The 22478-nt window shown below is 37.3% G+C and overlaps 1 protein-coding gene across 1 annotated transcript in view; it reads right to left on the bottom strand.

Annotated features, from left to right (window-relative positions):
* MYO5C (myosin VC) overlaps positions 1–21489 on the bottom strand; it is a 36684-nt gene extending 15195 nt beyond the window's left edge. The window contains exons 1-25 of the mRNA XM_042804297.1: positions 21463–21489; positions 18165–18275; positions 17122–17287; positions 16708–16852; positions 16146–16302; positions 15457–15600; positions 14450–14531; positions 13772–13879; positions 13128–13234; positions 12229–12494; positions 11712–11793; positions 11232–11372; positions 10054–10179; positions 9342–9425; positions 8322–8456; positions 7867–7964; positions 6261–6347; positions 6063–6174; positions 4905–5116; positions 4055–4220; positions 3521–3667; positions 2760–2924; positions 2438–2531; positions 1801–1864; positions 411–591 (exon numbers count right to left, since the gene is read on the bottom strand). Of these exons, the coding sequence (XP_042660231.1) occupies positions 411–591; positions 1801–1864; positions 2438–2531; positions 2760–2924; positions 3521–3667; positions 4055–4220; positions 4905–5116; positions 6063–6174; positions 6261–6347; positions 7867–7964; positions 8322–8456; positions 9342–9425; positions 10054–10179; positions 11232–11372; positions 11712–11793; positions 12229–12494; positions 13128–13234; positions 13772–13879; positions 14450–14531; positions 15457–15600; positions 16146–16302; positions 16708–16852; positions 17122–17287; positions 18165–18275; positions 21463–21489 (3207 nt within the window). The remainder of the gene's footprint in view (positions 1–410; positions 592–1800; positions 1865–2437; positions 2532–2759; positions 2925–3520; positions 3668–4054; positions 4221–4904; positions 5117–6062; positions 6175–6260; positions 6348–7866; positions 7965–8321; positions 8457–9341; positions 9426–10053; positions 10180–11231; positions 11373–11711; positions 11794–12228; positions 12495–13127; positions 13235–13771; positions 13880–14449; positions 14532–15456; positions 15601–16145; positions 16303–16707; positions 16853–17121; positions 17288–18164; positions 18276–21462) is intronic.
* Between the last annotated feature and the right edge of the window lie 989 nt (positions 21490–22478).

A 22478-nucleotide genomic window follows, 5' to 3' on the forward strand; every position in this document is an offset into this window, starting at 1 on the left:
CAAATGTGTTTGTGTCATGGAACTGATTCAGAGAAAAAAGTGTGACTTTTGTGTAAAGTACTTCTTTCAGGTTCAGTTTATAAACTAAATTTATGAAACAACTCCTGAGAAAAACTAATACTTTTTTGGAAAAAGGAAGAAAAAAAGATCCACACATTTAAACTTAGCAATATTCAGGCACAATTACTCTTCAAAACATGCACTTATTTATGTGAGCAGCAACTTACTCATATTGTGTACTACATGAAAACAATGCAACACTGTGGGGTATCAAATACATCTTATTAACTACAACTTCTAAAAATGCACTAGAGATAAAAAAATTAGCGAAGATAAGCTATAAATAAAACACCCACATTCTCTACTTGCTTTATCTAGTAGACTCCAAAATGAAGTGTGTCATACTTTACCTGTGCTTGTTTTGTAAGTTGTCCTACTTCCACTTTCAGGCCATCTTGAATGATAATTTCTTGCTGAATTTGATGTTGCAGCTGAGTTTTTTCTTCTTTCAGAATCTTAATTTCTCCTTTGAGCAATTCAATTTCCTTTTCATAGTCCTGCTTCTGATTTTGGAAATTTTTCTCAAGTATCCTAAACAAGACAATGAAAAGGTGGGTTTTTTCCTTCATTCAAAAGTGAAAGAGTGGGCTTTGTTTTTGTCTTAAGGACATGTTTCACTGAAGAAAATGTAAATGAACCATAATTACTTGAAAATGCTATCCTACATCCTCAGAATCAATCTACAAATTGGATGATAATTGCATGAGAATGTCCCCAGACTTCTCTACATCTAATTCAAGTATTGGGACTGAATTCAAGGCAAAACTGAGTTTTTTCCACTTAAAGGCTAATTCTCTAACTCTCTGAGAGTTAGCCTACCTGAGCAGCTTTCTGCTACATTTATGGCCACAGTCAGCACTGAAGGAGGACACAGAAAGTCCCATGTCCTTCTCAGTAAACACTGTAAGAAACTTTCAATTTTCTACTAGTCCCTACTGGAATGAACTGGCTTCCAACATAATATAGGTAATGGGAAAGCAGAAAAACTAGCAGATAAGTCCTCTTAGTATAATCTGAACTTATTTGTAGCTGAGATCAGACTGAGCTGAAACACCACACAGCTTCCAACCCCCAAGAACAGTACTGATTGTACTCTTTAATACTTCAGAGAACACCATTTATCTGGAACTTAAGGTTCTCTGTCTTATACTGGTAAAGAGTTACTGGGAAATAAACACTTTATCTGAGAAAAGCATGCCGCAAAGCAGCAACCATTTATTGCTAAAAGATAGGATTTTTAATACTGCAAATAAAATACCAAAGGGAAAAAAAAAACAGTTTTTCCACTATATTTTTAACCAAATGACCTTTACAAACACTGCCTTTCCCTCAAGGTTAATCCTTCAATTCTGTCCTTTAATATTCACTTCACAGGAATTCTGACTGGTATGGCCATCAGCTGCTCTTCCAGTCCTGACTGAATTCTGAGGATGTTTAAAGAAACCATTATGATTAAGATTGCCTTTCAATTCTCAGAAAGACACATTAAAAGACAGGAAACTGCAGAAGCAAAAACAGTCTCAAGACTACAATACAATTTCCTGCAAGTGACTGACCCAGAAACAATCATGTGCTTTTCCTCAACTGTACATGAAACACTTCAGTACTGGCATTAATGTCCAAGAACACTGACAGATTCATAAGTGATGTGAGCATAATACATTTGCAGCAGGAGAAAGAAAGGCAGGGAAAGAGAAAAAATTAATGCTGTTTCAAAGCAATAAAATTCAGATTTCATACATTCTCTGATTTTCTTCTTTTTGTACATCATTGAAGAGTTGCTTCATGAGGTCATCCATTTTCTCTGTCAAAAAATATTTCAATATTTCAAAGACTTTCATGCAATTACGTGCATTTATTAAAACAGTATGACCACAACGATAAGTTTTGTTTTAATAAGTAATCCTTAACGTATTTTAAGGCTGAAATTACTCTCTTAAGTGCCAAAAATGATCACAGTGAATTTTACAAGTAATGCTATATAATAAAAAGTTTCTGAACCACCAAGGTTATTTATCTAAAGTATACTTGATCTCATATGCTGCCTATGTCCTTTGAAATTAGATTCTTAAAAGCTGTATATTAAAGGAACCAAGGACAAAGCAATGCTTTGAAGGAATGCATGTGCATGAGACAGGAAACATAATAGGAGGAGAGCTTCTGCTACTGAAAGAACAAAATTTAATTTAATTATTAAATTAAAAGCATTTATACTACACATTCTAAGCAAGAGAAGCTTAGGACAACATTTAATTTACTGTAAATTCAGTATTTATATTGCTTTTATTAGAACAAAAGTAATTTACCTTTGCTGAAAACCTGACTTTACAACTTCACCTTACTGTAACTCCTTTATAACTCCTTTTAGTTACTGTACCTTTCATTTCCTCATTTTTTTCTTGGAGCTTTATTTCTAAGGTCTCTTTCTGTTCTTGTAGTTCTTTATTCTGATTCTCAAGTTTTAAGATTTTCTGTACACAGAAAAAGTAAGCATAATATACAAATTACAAAGGATGAATAAATAGGTCACTGAAGGTTTTACATTTTAACAAGCATGTATGGACTCCCTTCCCTCCCTGCCTACCTCCACCAAAGGTGAAGTTACTTAGTAACTCTCAAAACATGCATTTGATAAATGCAGTAACTGAAAAACATATTTAAACTAAAATAAAAGTACCCAGATGGTAATTAAAATTTACCTGTTCACTGTCCTCTTTGTATTTTTTCCCTTTCTCTTCATATGTTCTCTTTTGAGCCGTTAACTTTTCAAGATCTAATTTGAGTTTCTGGATTGTATCCATGTCATTCATATGAGTTGAAGCCAGACTGGTCAATCGTTCCAGCAAACCATGATTTTCTCTACTCTAAAATGAGCAAGAAATGTTAAAAGAAAACACAAAAATGCACATCTAAAACTGTCTAGTAGGATTTTGAAGGAAGCACCTGACCTATTTCTGGTCACCATCCCATATTAGTCATGATCATTTCAACAAAGGATTGTTTCTATTAATCAGATTAAAGCTACCATCTTAAAGATTATTTGGCTGGTATGGCTCTCAAAAATAAGCTACAAAATAAACATAATATGGAGTTACTAGTTACGCTGCAGAAGAGCAGTATCTCATACATCCTTCATCCCAATACAAGTAACCCCATCCTGAGATTGGACAGACTACTTAAGAAACAGTTAAAAAAAAAAAAAAGTTCATTGCACACTCTTCTCATTGGCACAACTAACCCCAAAATATAAGGAAATCCTAGATGATTCTTTCTAACCTGGATGTAGGAAGAATACTAGGGGTTTACTATAGAGGACCATATCTCTTATGTATTCTACCGTCTTGTCAAGAAAGTATGGATATTTTAATTCACATAAGCCTGTAGTCAACATGAGAGCTCTGATTAAACCAGATACAAACGAAAAATTAGTACAAATCATAAACTGACTGGTGTCCCTCACCTGTTCCTCTATCTTTTTCTGCAGTTGCTGAACTCTGTATGAAAGCTGGATATTCAATACAAACCGCCGAATATTCTGAAATCTGCGCCTGGCAAGCCATGCACGGGCATATTTCTGAAGAATCACAGCTTTGTGTTCTTCAAGCATCTTTGAAATAAAATATTAACATCTGTCTGTAATTATCTATGGCTCAATCAGCATCAATTATAACATTTTGTGAATCTACATGCAGAGGCAATGACAATGCTTCCCACAAAAGTATCAAAATACTGAAATACCCAGACTGCAGATACATTTGAACCACTGTAGTAATCACACTAAATAAGCTGCATCAAGTATAAACTAGACAATAGTTCTTGCTAGCTCAGAGATTAGCTTTAAGCTACTATCGGTATTTTTATAGTAAGTTAGTAAGAGTATAGAGAACCAGACATGCAAAGGTAAAGTACTAGGGATCACTGTCCTTGATTCTATCTTTCGTACAGAACAATAGCTGTTTCCAGCTACTGAAATAAAAGTTTTGATAGGCTGTACCTTCCGGTACTTCTTCCTTGCTAGAAATCCTCTTGTATGAGCTTGAATTGTTACAGCAGCCACATGGATGAGCTGGCAAAGTCTACGGACTAGGTAACCCCGACAGTATTTCTGAATAATTATAGCTGCCCATGTTTGCTTCAGAGCTCTTGCAGTTATAGCTTGCCTGAATTCAAAAGACAATAAAGTTTACTTAGGTCACATTAGATTTCTCATGCTTATTCCCTTGGTCAGTCAAATCACACAAAAAAAAAGAAGATATTGAAAATAGGCATCTACTATGTAAAATACAGTTTTTTCTTCAATCAAAGTGAGAAAAGGGAATTATCCACAACCTTTGAAATCCGTTCCACAAGAAATTGTTCTGATGGTCTCTTTCTGAAAATTTCAAAGCCTACATAGAGGCATCTTCCTCTCAGGCTGCTCTGTGAATGACTGGTGCAGTTTCTCTGCTGCATAATTCTTCGTAATAATTTGTACACACTAATTTGTAGACCCTTGTAAGTGGCTTTTCCTTTCTGCTACCTGATTTCTTCTCTGGCTCTGAAGCTAAGCAGTAAACCCAAGCCAACAACTGGGTCACGCATCATTAACTAAGGACTGACTTTAAGACAGGCCTCTCAGGAATCTGGCAGACAACATTTGAAATCTGATAGAGTACTTTCTTCATATCTGCTGAGTAACTTGAACATTTCCAACTCTGTAATTACAATCAAGAGGAAATGGAAATACAATCTGAATTGCTCTTTCATAAAAATTAGACTTCCGAATTAGTGTTGGGCATTAGTTTGATCTTCTATACCCCTTCAGGCATGCCCTAACAGCAAATTCATTTATCAGCCAAAAGTACCGTACAGCCCGCTGCCCCCGGAAATACTGCTGTATTGTAATAGCTGCTTGTTTTATGCGAAGGAATTTCTTCCGCTGCAGCCAGCCTCGAACACTCTTTTGGATCGTGATGCATGCGTGTCTCAGTTTATCTGATCGCAGTTTTTCTAAGTAAGCAACTTGTCCTGCTCTGAAGAAAATTTTTGTTCTCCCAAACTGATATTGGTTATGATCCTGAAAAAGAAAACAACAGTTATATTAAGTTTTAAGTTTATTATTGTAGACCAGACACTCTCTTCCTTTTATAAACTGTCACTTCAGGAAAGCTCTTCTGAAATGACACGATCTTGCTAGATAAGAATATCCTCTCTGTCTTCTTTGTAGATAGGAGTATACAGGGAGAAAATTCACTTAGCAGGAAAGAACCAGAGAATTACATCCACAAATCGCACCCTAGCGATCTCAAATTCATGGGAGGATCTGGACTTATCATCAAGGCCTTGAAAGCAACCTTTTCAGCCCCTGCTACAAGTCTGATTCCTTGAGCTCAACACTATCTTTTGGTGCACGTCTGGCTGTGCACCTCAGCACAGCAAGCTGTGAGAGCAAAAACTCCAGGGGGAAGCTGCTTTTAGGCTCAGGCTCTCACCCTTGGACTGTGCTGGAACTATGCCTGTGTTTGGTCTTACATATCCCTGAGTTTGAACTCAGTCCTGACATGCTGACTTGAATCCCTGGCTTGACTTGGACCAGGCTCATCACTACAGGCTTGTCTACCAAATAGGAGCAATATGCAAAATAGCACACTTTTAGAACAGTTGTCCAATATGCTGCATTCCACCATCACAAGCCCTCTTGTGTGTGTATGAACTTCTAATACTTGACAAATGTATATCATTTACTGTTCAATGGTTTATAAAAACAGAGTATCTTCCATTTTACAAGTGAAGATGTTAAGCACGGAGAGGTTAAATCATCTGCCTACGGCCACATCATGACTGTGTCACAACACAAGATTATTGACCTGCAACTCTTACGTGCAACACACTAAATCAGGGAAGTTAGTAATAATGTAAATATCTTTCTTATTTCAGGGGTGATATACTACTATTGGCAAAAGAGACCTTTTACTAACAATAGATGCTATAATACACAATGGGTCAAGTGCATACAAACTCACCTGGATTAGCCGCTGCAAAACAATTTTGCAAATCTGCTTCTTATCGTTTATGGAGAGTTCCTGTTGTGTCATAAGAATGCTGTAACGGCTGAAAAACTCAATGTAAGTCCACCTGGAAAATAAAAAGTTAGCAAATGCAATTCATTTAAGAGACACCTATGCATTTTTTGACATATGGAGGCCCACTGCTATCCCTACCTGGATGGGTAGCTCTGTGCACTAATTCGAATCGTTTCCAAAACACCACATGCTCTCAGTTGTTGAGCAACTCTTTTTGAATCAAACCTGAAAAAGCAGAACTATATTTTAAATTTTTGCTGGGTTTGCCATGCTATAATAACTAGAACCATTCTACTAGCTGGATTTCTATTTCTGCCCATAGGAAGCAGGGCTCCCTACTTTTTATATGGTGTCTTGCTTAGTTCTTCTTTAATATGTGATAGAGAGTATCTGTGTTTTCTTTTTCTTCCTCAAAAGAAAGACTGTATTTATTTCTCTCTTATGGAAAGTCTTATTTCCTTTCAATATTAACTGCAACAGTTCATATCTGCCAGTGGCAAAGAATCATGCCACTCTCAGCACAAAACATACACAGAAATAAATTCCCTCAGCAGTCTACTGGGAAGAAACTCTCCCTAGGTATTCTTTAACACATTGATTATGAATAAACCAGGCGTTACCCATGAACATCTGGGTTCAAAATTATCAGCACAAAGCATGGAAAGACCCTGTATAATTCTGGACCGGAGCTGATATGCCCACAGAGCACAATGCTACAGTGCCAATCCAGAACTAGCTAAAAGATCCCCGTCACTGACAGATTACTATATTGTTTTTTCCACAAATATATGGTACACTCTTCTAGTCTTATTCAGACATGTTTTTATATTATCCAAGCTATTTACCCCCTCATTACTATTACACAGAATAATGAAGTCTTGCTACAGTGATAGTGAAACATCAGTAGTGTCATTTGTAACATGTTTTGCATGGACAGATTTTGTCTGTCTTCAAGGAAATGAGCTAACACACTTTAAAAAAAATAATGATTTAGAACCAAAGTTTGCTTCTTCTCTCCTACTCAGATATGATAAAAGCTTTTATTTAATTTCTCAGTACACTACCTTCCAGCTAAAGCTTTGTAACTGAAACTAGAGTGCTTCCACATGTCTGCCCACAAAACAGACCAATAGCTGCATCAAGGTTAATTCCTACTTAGAAGTTAGTGGCTATCAAGCTGGTCACAGGAATTATGCAAATTATCTGGCATATATGATTGCATTATAGTTGATTAAAATTATATAAAATTATGGGGAAAAGTCAAGGCTATGTTCAACACTGTTCACACCTTTCCTGACTTCTAAAGTTCTTCTAAATATTTCTGTGGGCAAAAGGGAAGCTCGCAAAGAAAATGGCAGTGGCTTTTATGCCCTAAATATGAATTGGTGCTAATCCATACTGTACAAGAGCAAGCACACCTATATGAAATATCCATCAACCTAAATTGAAGGTGGACAACCCTTCGCCTAAAAATGTTACGACAAATACACAAACACTAATATCCAACTTGAAAAATTTCAGGATAATCAAGACTTTTTAAGGTATCAGTAACTATTACCGAATGATTCTATTTTTGTAAGACTTTTTTTTACCTCAGCTAGCTTGAAAGGAAAAATATGTTCTGTATTGAAAGTTGTTCAACAATAAGAATTTAGCTTGCTGAGATGTAGCTACTGTGAAATAAAAAAATCATCTTTTAATTTTAAACGTAATATAACAGCTCAACACCACTTAACGTACTTACTCAAAAGGCAACTTCTCATCATTTGGCTTTATGCATCGTACATAATGAGGGGTGGTTGCATTGAGTGTCACCATAAGTAAAGACAAAGAACTGCGGAACTAGAAAATATCAGACATAACAGTTTTGCTAGTGAAACATTTACAGCTAAGTAAAAAGTAAAATTTTAGGTTTTTTAATTATTTGTTAGGTTTTGGCTGGACACAGATTTTCTTAGGGCTTAGATCTTAAATGCAGGAAATTTAACAGTCCTGATGTACGTAACAATCTCCTATATACATATGAAACATATCTGCTAATACCCAGGCCTGGAGCACTGCACTGTGGCTGGCTCTTGCTGTACTGAAAACTGGATAGTCTTCCGTGAATATTAATAGAATACAGTATCATAGTCTCAGACTGCTCAATCCACTTCCCTGAAAGTACGAGCATCACAGAACATCACGTTTATGTAGTACCTCACTGCCAACAGTCATCCGGAGCTGTTTGTTAGGTGCCTTGAGAACAGGTCTTGCAGATTTGATATTTATAGTTGAACTGAAAGGTGAAATGGACACTGGATTGTCTTGAAAAGAATTTGCACACAGATGAAACTAGAAGTGTGGTGAAAGAATCACAGTTAAATACTGTGTAACTGTAATAACATTTAAATAAAATAAACATTTATTGTAATGTAACATGCAAACCCCATCTATTTTGACGCTTAGTCCAGGTATTGCAAGGCTTGGAACCAGATCTCTAAACCACAAACAAACAATAATTGAAGAAACACTTGAAACAATTCTGAGTCTATTGTCAAGTACACATTCCACAGACAAAACTCAACAACTGTTAAGTAGGTCTGCAAAAGCTAATTCAATATGAGTAAACATGGACATAAATCTAGGACAGTTAAAAATAAGACCACCTAACGCTATATTTTCACAATATTTAAATTAAAATATAGGTTTTGGCCAGATTAAGTTAGCTTCCTAATAGTAATCCTGAAGTCTCAAGGCTGTAAACTTGAAAGGGATGGGGCCTTCAAGCAGATGGGAAGTGGCAGGCACATATAAGACATCTGATGGTTTCCCTGCCCTGGCATTCTCTTAAATTTCTTTAGAAGAATAAACAAATGCAGCTGTTAATGATAAACCACCTATCAAAGCTACATGTAATGACTATAGAAAAAATAAACGAAAGTAGATAATTGTTCAGTTACAAGAATTAAAAAAATACTCTTCAAGGGAGATATTATGAAAATCTAACATAACTAACAAAGTAAATGCACATATATGAAAAAGTTGAGTAATGTGGTTTTCTATCTTGTATGTTATTTTGACGTTAAAAATACACACTTGTAGAGTATTAACAAAGACTAAACTAATTGATTCAACATATGAAAAAATATATTTTCCTCAGGAAAAATCTTTTAATTTGAATTAATTCCAGTAAAATCAGATATTCAGAAAATTAATCATTACTGATTGTTCACAAACCTTGCTCTCTTTCAATATTTCAACCAATACTTCATGTACTGTATCTCTGTTTTTTTCCAGAAATCCTTCACATTTATATTCTACCTGTGCAAACAGGTGAAATCATTAACTTTTCAGCAATACACGAACAGTTAGCAAAACAATAATTTTTACTCTCTATGTTGTGGTGGCCAACAGCAGTTTATTGTCTTAAACATGACAGCTGAAACTCTGCTTTTTCCAGTTTCATTATGGCAAGCATACATACACACATACTGCAAATTCAGAAGCAGGACAAACTGTCAGAATTCACTAACAACTGCAATTTCCTTCTGTCTTCATTAGTAATTTCTTTCCTCCTCTCTTCATTATTCTATGATTTAAAATCAAAATACCAAACAAGGAATACTATATTTGGAATGTAAATAACTGAGACTAAAGTGTGTACAGACTACAATCTTAACTATTTTATTTATACATTGTACTTTTTTTCTGCTTCTTTGTCTTAATACTTTTTATACTCTCCAATTCATTATCTTAAGCACTTTTTATGTTTAAATGGCATGTTATGGGCAGTATTACCAATTAAATAGTACTATATATTGAAGATGACTTTTATAACAGTTCCAAACAAGTGTGGCTAATATTTCCTCTGTTTCCTAAGTTTGTTTCTTTTCTGAATGAGCAACTGCTAGAAACAGGGTGAAATAATACTGGGTTGCTTACACTCTACCTTATCAGCGAAGTGTTGAATGATGAAAGACGTGTTTGACATCCTTGGCTTTTCAAAGAGGGCATTTTTATTGACAAAATTATTATATAGCTTTTGAAGCCAGTTTTCATCTGTTCCATGAGGTAACTGTAGAAATGAGTAACAAAACTCTTACTATCAATAAATATTGTCTGATAAAACATCCTCGGTGAGTTACAAGGCCCAGTAACAACCAGTTTTTGTCTTTTCAGATTAGTCCGTGGCTCCCTGTAGCAAATCATTTTAAGAAAGGTCATACTAATCCACGAATTTGCTGACTAAAGGTAATTCTCTAATGAGTCATAAACCATTTTGCCCTGAGAGGATGCTACCTGCAGTCAGGAACAATGTGATCCCTGAAAATGATCACACTAATGAACAGAGTAACAGATAAGCTAATAAATTAGGGAATATTCCCTATTACTCCATGGTCTGGATTCTGAGAAGTACAACTTGCCAGTATCACCAAAACACCTTTCAGAGATCATTTTAACAGGGCTCACCTCTCCCTGCTCTGTTCTTTACTGACAAAGCTACTTCAATAGGTGCAGAAACCTAAGGGAATTGCTACAGTCAGGAGAGAGCACAGAGGAAAAAAACAGCAAGACTGACGAAGAAAATGTGAAGATGTAGGTTTGGTACATTCAATAAGAACTTTTATGAAAGGAAAGGAAGACTGTTTATATCACAATTAGTGATTCGTGGAATAATTGAATTGTAGAATAATTCGTGGAATAATGAACTGCTGGAAGAGATCCCTGGAGACTGGGTAGTCCAGATTCCTGCTCGGAGCAAAACTACCAACAGCACTAGATCAAGTTGCTGTTCAAATTCAAATATGGAAAGTATCCAAGGATGGGGAACCTACTGTACCTCTGCTTAACCTGTTCTAATACTGCACTACCCCCACAGTGAAGAAATCTAGTTGCTGGGTTAGCTCCTAGGTAAGAATCTAGTTTTAGGTTCTTAATTTTGTAAGACAAAAATAGACTCAGAGGCTTACAATTAAAATTGTCAAATAGAGGGCAAACGTTAATGTTCCTTTTATGAGGAAAATGCTCTAATTCCCATTTAAAAGGGCAAAACATGGATTACAAGCCTAACTTGTAAAAATCTATAAATTTTTTTATGAGCTCTAAATACAAGAATTTTTAAATTACCAAGCACTCTTCATCCAGAAGTATTAAAATTCCCATTTTAGCTTCAATAAGGTCAATGACAGGCTGGTTGTCATAGAAGTCTATTAAAGTCCATGGGATATCTTCCTTCATATATTCTTCTTGTTCAAGTTTAAAGACATGCTAGATACGTGAAAATTACAAAAATGTAAGGTTACAAAGAAAATAATTACAATGTGTCCATGTGCATGTGAGTGATTGTATACATAGGACAGAAACAAAATATTTACGTATTTTGTACTAAACTACATGTCTGTTTTGTAAGAAAACAAACTCGGAAATTTTCCTTTATATATATGTGTGTATGTGCATATATAAAAAAATATTTTTTATCTATTAATGGATAGCCATTATCCACAAATATCCACTACTCAAATAACACCATTTGCTAATATCCATTATTGATAATCTCAAAACTGAAGCAAAATAGGATAAAGAACTGTAACAAATAAAAGAACATACCAGATTAAATTGCTGCTGCAGTTTTTCATTAGCATAATTGATGCAAAATTGTTCAAAACTGTTCACATCAAATGTTTCAAAGCTGAAACACATGTCAAATAAGAAAAAAAAAAATCCCTTGACATTTAAATACAAATGGTAGTATTCTTTTAAGACTTTATAGCTATCCTACTATTTCCAAGAAAATTAAATAGCCATAAGAGTAACGAAGATGGCTACAGCATGTCAAACCTCCCCTAGAAGTTAATGTTACCAGACATAACAGAGATAAAAAAATCCAGAGTTAAATCTAAAAGTATTACATCGAGTCAAATTTAAACCTCATTCACAAAAAATACTAGTATTTATAGTAGTGAACATTTTCACTACTCTCAGTTCTAATGAACTTACATGATCATGACCTTTCAGTAAAACAAACCCCTCCAAATTCATTATCAGCATAAATTGAAAAGGGCCTCTTATCAACTCCAAAGAAAATGAAAATTTAGAGTAAATTTGTTTCCAGAGACATTCTTACCCATAAATGTCCAAAACACCGATAAAAGTATGTTGTTTGCCAGGAAACTTCAAAGCTTGGTTAATTCTTTCCACAATAAAGTCAAATAAATGAGAATAGATCTTCTTTGCCAGAGCATCCCTTGCATTAACAGCCTGAGCTCTTGTCATTGGCTTTATTACAGTCTCTGAAGTAGTGATAATCTTTCGGTGGCACAACCATTGTGCCATTTTGTCACAGTTTAAATCCAGAAGTTCACAGAATATATTGAGATGTTTGTCTTTCATCTTTAAAGAAGATAAATAAATATTATTAGATTACATTTAATACTTTAACTGTTGTTTAGACAATGAAATCCTGGCACCACTGACACCAGACTGACTTTTATTTTTATACAGACAAGGGGCTCTGTTCACTTCTTCGTCTGGCAAAATATCAGGAAGAGCTAAAGCAAGTAATACTGGATAGAGCTCCTGATATAGGAGAGAAAAAAGGCTAGATGAGATGCTCTGGATTAAGACACTGAAATAAAAAGCTACTTTAGTCTATGTTTAGGTGTCCTTGCTTTTTAGGCTTGCAGTCTGCTGGGACACATTGTGAGCAGCTTTGACAATTCTCCATTTCCTGTATCATGCAGGTAGCCCCAAATGGCTTTTCCAACAGCTGTGGATCACTTGCATATGGTGTTCTCTTAGGCACATTTTGCCTTTTCTTCAGACCTTCTGAAGTTGGGCACAAAATAGAATTCACATAAACACTCACTGTGATTCTATACAGATGAAGATGGAGAAATGTCTTAAGTTTAGCATACCAGACTCAATGCTGCTCTGAGCCCCGGATATGAGAAAAACTATTGCTAAAGGGCTTCTGGCATAGAATACAAAAGAAAGTGTCGATATCTGAATGATCTACTTCCTTACACTAATAGATGATCTTTCGTCTCCAACAGCTGTTATTTCCACATTGCCTAAGTGTAGGATTGCTGCCAGCATTTTAAAAACATCCATCTGAAAATCCCCTTTCAGACCTAAAAAAAAAATTTCTTGATTATTTTAAATACTCAGAAACAGTACAATTTAAAAAATAGCACAATGCTGGATTATTTGTTTTGTTGTGCAGCCAAGAACTGTATGGCATCTCTGCAGACTATTATGCAAAGCCTTGGTTCTGCCTACTTTTTGCCTCTGATTCAATGAGAGATTAGGCATCAATTCCTGTACCTCCTCAAGTGCCAGCTCAAGTCTGATCTGGCTTTCACATAAGCCATATAGGGGCGAAGAAGCTTCCAATTCCACTTCTGTCACAACATGTTAGCTTAAGTGCCAAGAAGACTCCAGCCCTTAAAGATTTTGACCATTAACAATGAACACCAATTGCTAACAGCCATTTGCTATTGCCTAGTACTTTTAAAAGAGACCAACAGTGCAACAGATAAGCCATGAAAAAATTATTTTGGTAATCATTACTAATGTCTTGGACATTTCAGAAACAATCTATGTTTGCCCATATCAGAAAAAAACAAACAATTTTTAAATCTATTGAAAAAGCATCCCCAAGAATTTACCCAGTAAAGCAAACGTCTTCTGAGTCTCCACCATATTTGCTCTGTCATCAACTCCTTCTATTACTGTGCTGCCACCCATTCTTGTGTAGTTAAATTCTTCTGCACTTCCTACAGATAAGAAGCAAAACTTGTAACGCTGGTAAATTTTGGACTGGTGCAGCACCAGAAAATTAAAGATGCTATCAGATGACAGGTCTTCAGCAATGAGCTGGAGGTCCTTTTTTTCTAAGAGAAAACCATGCACCTAACTCAGTAAAACTGACACAAATTAATATTGATAATTCCTGGCAATCTTAATACTTGATCTAATAAATGGGAATGAAAACTGAGTAAACATATACCTAAGATCTGCGTCTCCCAGGTGGCATTAAAGCTTCTCTTTAGATAAATGAATCAAGCTCCCAAACTGTCACTATGATATCTGTCACTACAGAAAGTAACAGAATAAAATTTTCAAAGACACATAGGTACTTGTTCATGCACTATTCAAGTTACTAGGGATTTGCTACCAAGTTCAATTCAAACAGAATTAATAGCTAAGTGACTTAAAAATGCAAGTCCCATTGTAAGTCTATGAGATTTATGCTATAAAGCACTTAACATCCTAGCATTTGAAAATCCAATCTTCAAAATACTGCACTGCAACAATGGAAAGCAGGTTATTTTCTTGAGACCTACCCAATTTAAGATGCTTAAATTCAGGTTGCATAGCAGATGCACACAACTGATAAAATATATGGTAGTTTCTCTCATTCTCTGACTGTAAATTAAAGCAAATAATACTGTTATAGAAAGAAAAACAAAACCAGAAAACTAAAACAACAAACAAACAGAAACGTATTCGATATTCAGCACTACTGTAAACAGATAATGACACCTGAAGGGTAAATTCTGCTGCAACATAGTTTGGCAAAGAAATCACCCAATAAAAAATGGCTCATCTTAGACTTCAAGAAGAGCTTTGAAAGTGATAAATTCAAATATACTTTATTTCCATTACTGATATGCTCAGTTATTTTCTCAAGGCTGTTACTCTAATCATTTCTTCAGCTTGAATAACCATCTACTAATAAGAATTGACAAATACTGTAATGAACAACTGTGTAGTTGAAACTGTTGAAACACTGCCCCATGGTAATTCAGAAAACTCTCTATTTCCAGACCATCCTTCAGGCAGCAGGTATCTAGAATTATTTTTCATAATACTTAAAAAATAAAAATACTACTAAAAAGGAAAACTTTGTAAAAATAGTTTTATAAAGCTAAAAGCTTTCTTTAGTAGATTATGCTCTGACACTGTAATGAGTCATATGCTATAAGCCCTGGCCTTATAAATTTTCATCCAGTTTTTTACTGAGACTCTCTCTGCTCTATATATGCTGATCCTTTCCAGACAGAATTTGCCTGTGTTATATCGTGACTGAAAGTCACAGATTTCTCAAACACGTCTTGCACTTACCTCAGGGAACTGTCCCTGAGATATATTCTCCTCTTAGCATAAGGAAGAACATGGAATAAATTAGTTTCTTATTATAAATAAGATTAGCTTGTATTAAAAAATAAATCCAATGCTGACTAGACATACTATTCAGAACTTCACGTAACATTTTCTATATGAAACTAGTAAAGGATAGTACATTAGTAGCTATACTGCTATTGACCAGTTTTAACTTTATTTTACCCACCTGGAAGACAACTCTGGATTTCTCAAGCAGGTATGTTCTCATATTAGCTCCAATGATTTGGTAACTCTGATCGAAACTGATCTCAGTGTATTTTCCAAATCGACTGCTATTGTCATTCCGTGTGGTTTTTGCATTGCCGACAGCCTACAAAAATGATAAACTTTTAGAATTTGTTCTGCTTGCATCTCTCATAAGAATAACTTTGTCAAAACATGACTCAACTACTAGTTCATAAAATCAAAGGTGCTCAAGGGTCAGTCTTAGCATTGAGCTGTGAGATTTACATTTTGAGGCCCAAATCTGAAGATAAGCCTCAAGTCAAATATTATAACGCTACGTAAGCTGAAAGTACGTTTTCCCACCTTAAGGAAGCTTAACCAGTTCCTTTTCCAATTAATAAAAACAAACACCTTGTTCAATATCATTTTCTCATCATCCAATTAATAGGATGTGGTCAGATAAAACTCTGGAGGCAAGCTAGTGCCTCCAAAGGGCCACTGGTAAATTAGGCAGAACCTGGGTGTTCCTGAAGCTGACTACCTCTTTCCGTTAGTAACATAAACTTCTAATTTAAATATCCAACTCAGGCAGCTAAAACATCCCTAGAGATTTCAAACAAAGATTCACAACAGCTCTCAGAATTCTTTCCTTAATGAGAACAGACTTGACAGATACCCTCTGAAATTTACCTCAGTTATTGGATTGGATGCCAGTACTTTATCCTCCACATGTGCATTGCTGCTTGACTTGCTCACAGTGGCAAAGTATCTCATAGTATATCTTGCAGATACAGTTTTTCCAGCTCCTGATTCTCCACTGACTATAATAGACTGATTTTTGTTATTTCTAAAACCAAATAATCAGACAGTTTAAATCAGACATGTCTAAAATGCATGTATAATGTAAGAATTATATATATGAAACCAATGTATGAAAACACAGCTGTGGTCAACTCTTATATCAGTTCCATCTTTCATTTGCTCTCTTACTCCTCTTCAGTTGCAAGCTCTAGGCTGATGTCATTGCTATCCACTCACCTAAGACAGCACTTTGCCCCTCATCAACAATGAAAATAGTTACGAGTTCTAGAAATTCCTCAGCTGTTCGAGGAATTATTCCTCTAGTTAAGGTACCCATTCAAAGGTACTCTTAATAGCTAGTGGCACATAAACAGTTACACTAAATGACAATTAACACTGACTGCCACTAGACTTCAAGTGTTATTTATGGACATTAAACAATATACTGAACCTTGCCATTTGCTTGTATGCTTCTTCTGCCACAGCAAATATATGTGGATCCATGTCCCCCATGTTTTGCCCACTATATGCATGGATAATAGCATCTCCATATACTGGCAACTGTTTATAAGGGTTTAATGCAACCAAAATTATGCCTACAACAAAGTGTACAAAACAAAAATAAAACGTAGGTTAGTTCAGTGAAATGCCAGTTTTTGGCAACCACATTTAAACTGATGCAAAAGTAGCAATATTTTCTAAAATAGGTAGGAGATCCTTATCAACAAACAAGTTTATACTCATACAAAAATGAGTTAACTTAAATGAGTTAAAATACACTTGAGGAAAACATTATTCACATCTTATTGCAAACTAACCCAAGATTTAAGAATTTTTTTTAAACCTTGCATTTTAGCTGGCTTACCACTATAGGTGTAGATAAGCTTAGACTCCACAAAACGAACTTTAAGATTGTGCAAAACAGCTGGTTCATGGAGATAACTAAGTGCAGTGAGATCGTTTTCACCAACAAGTATGTCAGGATTTCGTAGGGGTGGCAGAGCAGCTGGGTCAACAGGGTAATTCAGTTCCTGTCAACAAAAATGACTTGAAATATCATAAAATGCATTATGTTTGCATAAACACAAACTGATCTTCTACCTTTACATGAAGTTACAGGGTTGATGGAGCCCTGTCTGATCTTGTATTTCATCAACTCCATACATCCCACTGAACTTGGGGTACTTGGAAATCATGAAAGTAAGATGGAGATCTTCGTTGTTTATGAAAAAGAAAGCTGCATTCTCTTTATTAAAATATTTTGTATTGAAATCTGTAAAAATGGGAAACGCGTTTAGCTCGCTAAACACTTGCATATTTCAAGTACAGATGAAAGTGGCAGAACTTAAATCAGCTCTAAAACTATCCTTACTTGCAACCCTTCACTTTTGTTTACACAAAGTTTAAAACTCACTTCTGTTTCTTTCAACAAATTCATTTAATCATACATTTAATACTTGTCTTTACAGAACAGGAATGCAGCAATACAAAAGCACTGTTTTCAAAATATCAAAAGTGTAAAGCATTTGGATACTAAGATTAACAGATCTCACATAAGGCAACAACTTTAGGAAAAAAAAAAGCAACAGCTAGCTCTGTGAGAGATTAACTATGTACTTTCTGATTTACTTCAACTTAAGATGAGTTTCAGTGCTTGTCTGAAAAGTGATCTTCAAGGTATGTATTCTATACCAATGTTATACAGATAGTAGAGTTGTACTCTTCATATTTTTAGGAAACATCTGTACAAAAACTGTACAAATTTCAATATGACAAAATTCTGTCGCTGCAAGGTTAGCATAAAAGAAAATACAGATAAAACATTTAGATCCCGTAATGGTGAGTCCTATTGTTTCTACATAAACATATCTCAGCAAACCCCACAATAATTAAGGCTTTTCTCCTTACAGTTCCATCTTCTAATTGCACATGGAGAACATGGTCTCCAGCTTTGTAGTTTTTTGTGATTTCTGCAGACTGCCAAACTTCTTCATTATCAGGGATCCAAACCCTGTTGTACTACAACAGAAAAACAAGATAATAATTAGTTTAGCTATTAACGTAGTACCAGACTAGGATAAAAAAGTAGTTTTCAAACATCAAGTGCAACCTAAAAGCTGAACTGGATGCCTGGATATCTTGGGATTATTAGCTCTGTACAACAGGCTGTATTTTTGCATTTTACCTCTTCCTCATGAAAGAAAAAAAAAAAAAAAAAAGAGCCGATTCATTAATCTCAAGACATGCTTGCTCTGCTCCTGTTTAGCGTGAAGTCTGTAGAACACCACAGTGTGCAGGCAGGTGAAGAAGGGCCAGACTCTTGCCAGACTGTTCAAATGCCCTAACACCGAACAAAGAGAATAAAATACACTTAAGGCAGAACCCTGATTTCTAGGAGATTTCAAATGAGTGAGTACTAGAGAAAGCATCTCATTTACAAGAATTCAGAAAATCAATTCCTTGAATTTAAGTACAGGAAACTGAACTCAGAAAGCATTCTGCCATAGCCACAGATGTATACACAAGAAAGACTGTACAGTTACCTTTCTTTTAATGGGACTGAAGTGCAACCTCCAAACAATATCTCCCCCTGTTATAGGGCAAACTTCAAACACTAGTGGCAGGTTTCTTTCTTTACAAGGAATCAGCTGGCTTTACTGGAATCAGCCCCAGTAAGGTATTTTAGTTCAGCCTCAGGAAGAAAACACCCTTCCTAAAAGCACTTATTTCCAATAGAAGCAGATGAACTGCAATTTCCTTTTAGGTATTTGAAGAATCAAGACAACAGAATTACCTCTAGCCTTCTAGAGCATAAATGTTTGAATGCAAAACCACGCTGTTTGAATCATCTAGTTCTATGTTAAAGTTAAAATGCTGAAGCATTAGCAACAGCTTTAAATACTCTGCCCTAGAAGCTATAGGAAAGATCATTCCTTAAAAGGATGTAACACAGCTGGCAACCTCAGTAAGTAACCTCAGCAACCTGATGTATAGTGTGTATCTCAGATGGCAATGAAGATAACACTGAAGACTATATTTGGATGTAAGGAGAGGACAGGAGGAAAGACAGCAATGTCAGAATAAAAACCCCTGCAAATCACCAGTACATACTAGTACCGAGTTTCTTACGGGCCATCTCTCCTCTAATTTGTGATAAAGTAACACTAGAGAGCACAGAACTATTCAGTCCCTACTTGCAAAAAGCAGCCATGCCATATAATCTTCATCCAATATAAATCTTTCTATTTTCATAGCCAGAAGCCTACATACAATTCCCCCACCCTAGCTATATTTGCAGTCAGTTTAAACCAACTGTGTTTAAATAAACCCGTGAGAACTGCTACAGCTGCTTACTTTAAAAATTAACATTACTCAATGATTTCACGAAGTGTTAAAATACCCGCAGATACCTTGGATACCCATGTATCTTTTATTTTGGTGTTGCAACTGTTGTTTTTGGCACAAACAGCTTTTTTCCTCTCTAATTTGGAGGAAGCCCTGAAAGCTACAGCAGATGCTCAGAACATGAGTGCCTTCATGCCCAAGAACCCCACTGAACACGCCACCAATGGTGGGTGCCTACGGAGGTCCCTACAAACTGCACTGTACCTCAGCAGTAGCTTTCTCAACTCGAGCCACTGAGGATCAATACCAAATGATCTATGGTAAGAGAGACTTTTGCAGGGACATCCTGCAAGTTAGTTTGGGTTGCTCAGTAACCTCTCCAGTCGAGTTTTCAGTATCTCCATGGTCAGAGATTGACCTTTCTGGCCAACCATACACCAGCCTGGCATACATGTCAGGTGATGGACACTAATCACAACCTCAGACGCTTCCACGATACCCCTTTGCTGATGCCTTCAGCATGATGACATTTTTTCACGCAATATCCAAAATCACATAGACCTTTTCTAAACAACCTCAGACCACTATGATGACAATGTTTTCATCTACCTGGCCAAAGGGAGAAAAATGCAGCTTCATCAATATCTATTATAATGGGCAAATGAAAGACATGGATAAATTAAATCAGTTTTAACTCTGCTTCCTCCATGTGTATCTATGTATAAATAGACTTTTGTGTCATTCCTACACCATGTTGATTTCCTGGCTTATAAAAAAATACTTATCTATTCAAGCTGTTAAATTGAACTCTTATTCTATGTGAGTCAAGAGTATAACCAGCAAGTAGCCTCAGGGACACACTGTGTGTTCCCGCGTAAGAAAGTGAACTGCACTTGGTCACGGACAAGAAAGGGAGGAAAATGCATGTGATCAAACTACTTAATCCCCTAGAAAAGGTCCCTGCAATTCCAGGAGCCTCCATCAGCAAATGCACCCAGCCTACCAAAGTTCGCTTTCTCCAAACCCTGCCTTACAAGTAAACATAAGAGAGTTTGCTCATTTTCGTATCAAGTTACACCCATGCTCCTTCCTCCCCTTCACCTGCCCAACATTATTCTTGATTAAAAACCGCCCATTTGTTCTTTCAGCTGCTTCGAGTGCGGTACCAACACAGCAAACGAGTAATCACCACTGCAGTACAAGGCTAAAAAGGAGTTTATTACGGCGGCTGCTTTTGCGAAAAAGAGATTGCCTATAAACCAGTAATATATACATGTTACTTTTGTTATTTAAAGCTAAGCAAACAAATTATATGTCTCAATACTCTGGTGACTACAGGTAAAGTGGGGAAAATTATGCAACAAATACAGCAGCCGTATTAAAGAGGAAAAACCTTTCAGTGCCAAATTCTGCCAAACATATTCAATATTTGCATTATAAAAGGAGCGAGTACTCCGCGATTAAGTGGCCAGCGAAGCGCTGCTAAAACTTTAAAATCGCCCAATCGCTGGCAAACACATCAGAGACCTCACCTAAAGACCAGAAGTCTCAAAAGGAAGCGTTCTGCCAGGCCGCCCCGGGATTTTAGAGCCGCTCCAAGGCGCTTCAGCTCAGCGGTCCCCAAGGGGGCACGCAGCCTGGCACGCAGGGCTCGCGTTCCCTCCCTCGGGTCCAGCCCCGCGCGCCCGGTCAGCCACACGAGCGGCTCGACCCTCCCTCGCCCCGCCGCCGCAGCCCCACACACCACCCGCCCGCTCCGGCCGGGCCCCCCGTCCCTCCTCCCTCCCGCGGCGGGCGGGCCGGCCGGCCCCCCGCGCCCCCTCAGGCAGCGCCCCCGCCGTGGCGGCCCGGGGCCCCTCACCTGGGTGTAGAGCTCGGCCAGCGCCATGGGGCAGAGCCGCCTCCGCTCCGCACCGCCCGCGGGCAGAGCCGCGGTGGGGCAGGATCCGTGGTGGGGCAGGATCCGCGGGGGGGCAGGTGGCCGCGGCCCGCCCCCGAGGCGTGGGGAAGCGGCCCGGCCCGATCCCGGGCCCGTCCCGGCCGGGCGCGGCCCTTCCCCGAGGAGCAGGGGGGGCGGTTCCCCGGCCGGGGCTCGGCTGAGGCGCTCGGCTCGCCTCAGCGACCCGCAGCACCGGCTTAGAGCATTCCACTGCGGGGCTTTGTGTGCGGGCAGCTTGCCTGCCAGCTCCGAATTTTGGCAGGTATATAAATATAGTGGAGATGCGCCCAAGTCTCACTTGCCGTGTTGGCAAAGCTGGCATCTTGGATACATCTTCAGCGATTAGAAATAATGGCTACTCTAGCTGCCAGAGGGATCACGAGGGGAGCCGTTCCTAACCGACTAGGGAAAAACAACAGAAACATTAATCGCCTTCCTATAAGACACCGTGAAGGAGTTTCTCTAACAAACTTAGAATAAGATAAAAATAAACAACTCAGAATGCACTTAGTCATCTTAGGGCACTAACAGGTCCTTTCTTAGGAAGAAGATTTGAATAAACATAGTACCAGGTTTTGGCAGATAGAGGCCCACTAGCCCTCCCTGCCTGCCTGGCACCAAGGAGCTTTCATGTCACAGAAGACAATGTTTTAGCAAAGTACAAATCTTAATTCTTATTTCAGCAACAGTTAATAGTTGGTGGCAGAATAACCTAACAGAAGTAGGTTATGTCGAACAAAAAATATTTTCAAATGTGCACAGCAGTTTACGGCACACTCTTAGTATCCGGATGTGTATGTATACAATCCTCAGATTTTAACCAACTCCCTTGGCAGTCAACACCATGAAGGTACAGGGAACCTGTGTGACCATCTGGGGACTATGCCAGCACACAGCTTATAAACAAGCAAGCAACCAACCAACCAAAAAATCCAAAG

Source organism: Tyto alba, unplaced genomic scaffold (assembly GCF_018691265.1).
Source record: "Tyto alba isolate M040663 unplaced genomic scaffold, T.alba_DEE_v4.0 Super-Scaffold_41, whole genome shotgun sequence".
Lineage (NCBI taxonomy): Eukaryota > Metazoa > Chordata > Aves > Strigiformes > Tytonidae > Tyto > Tyto alba.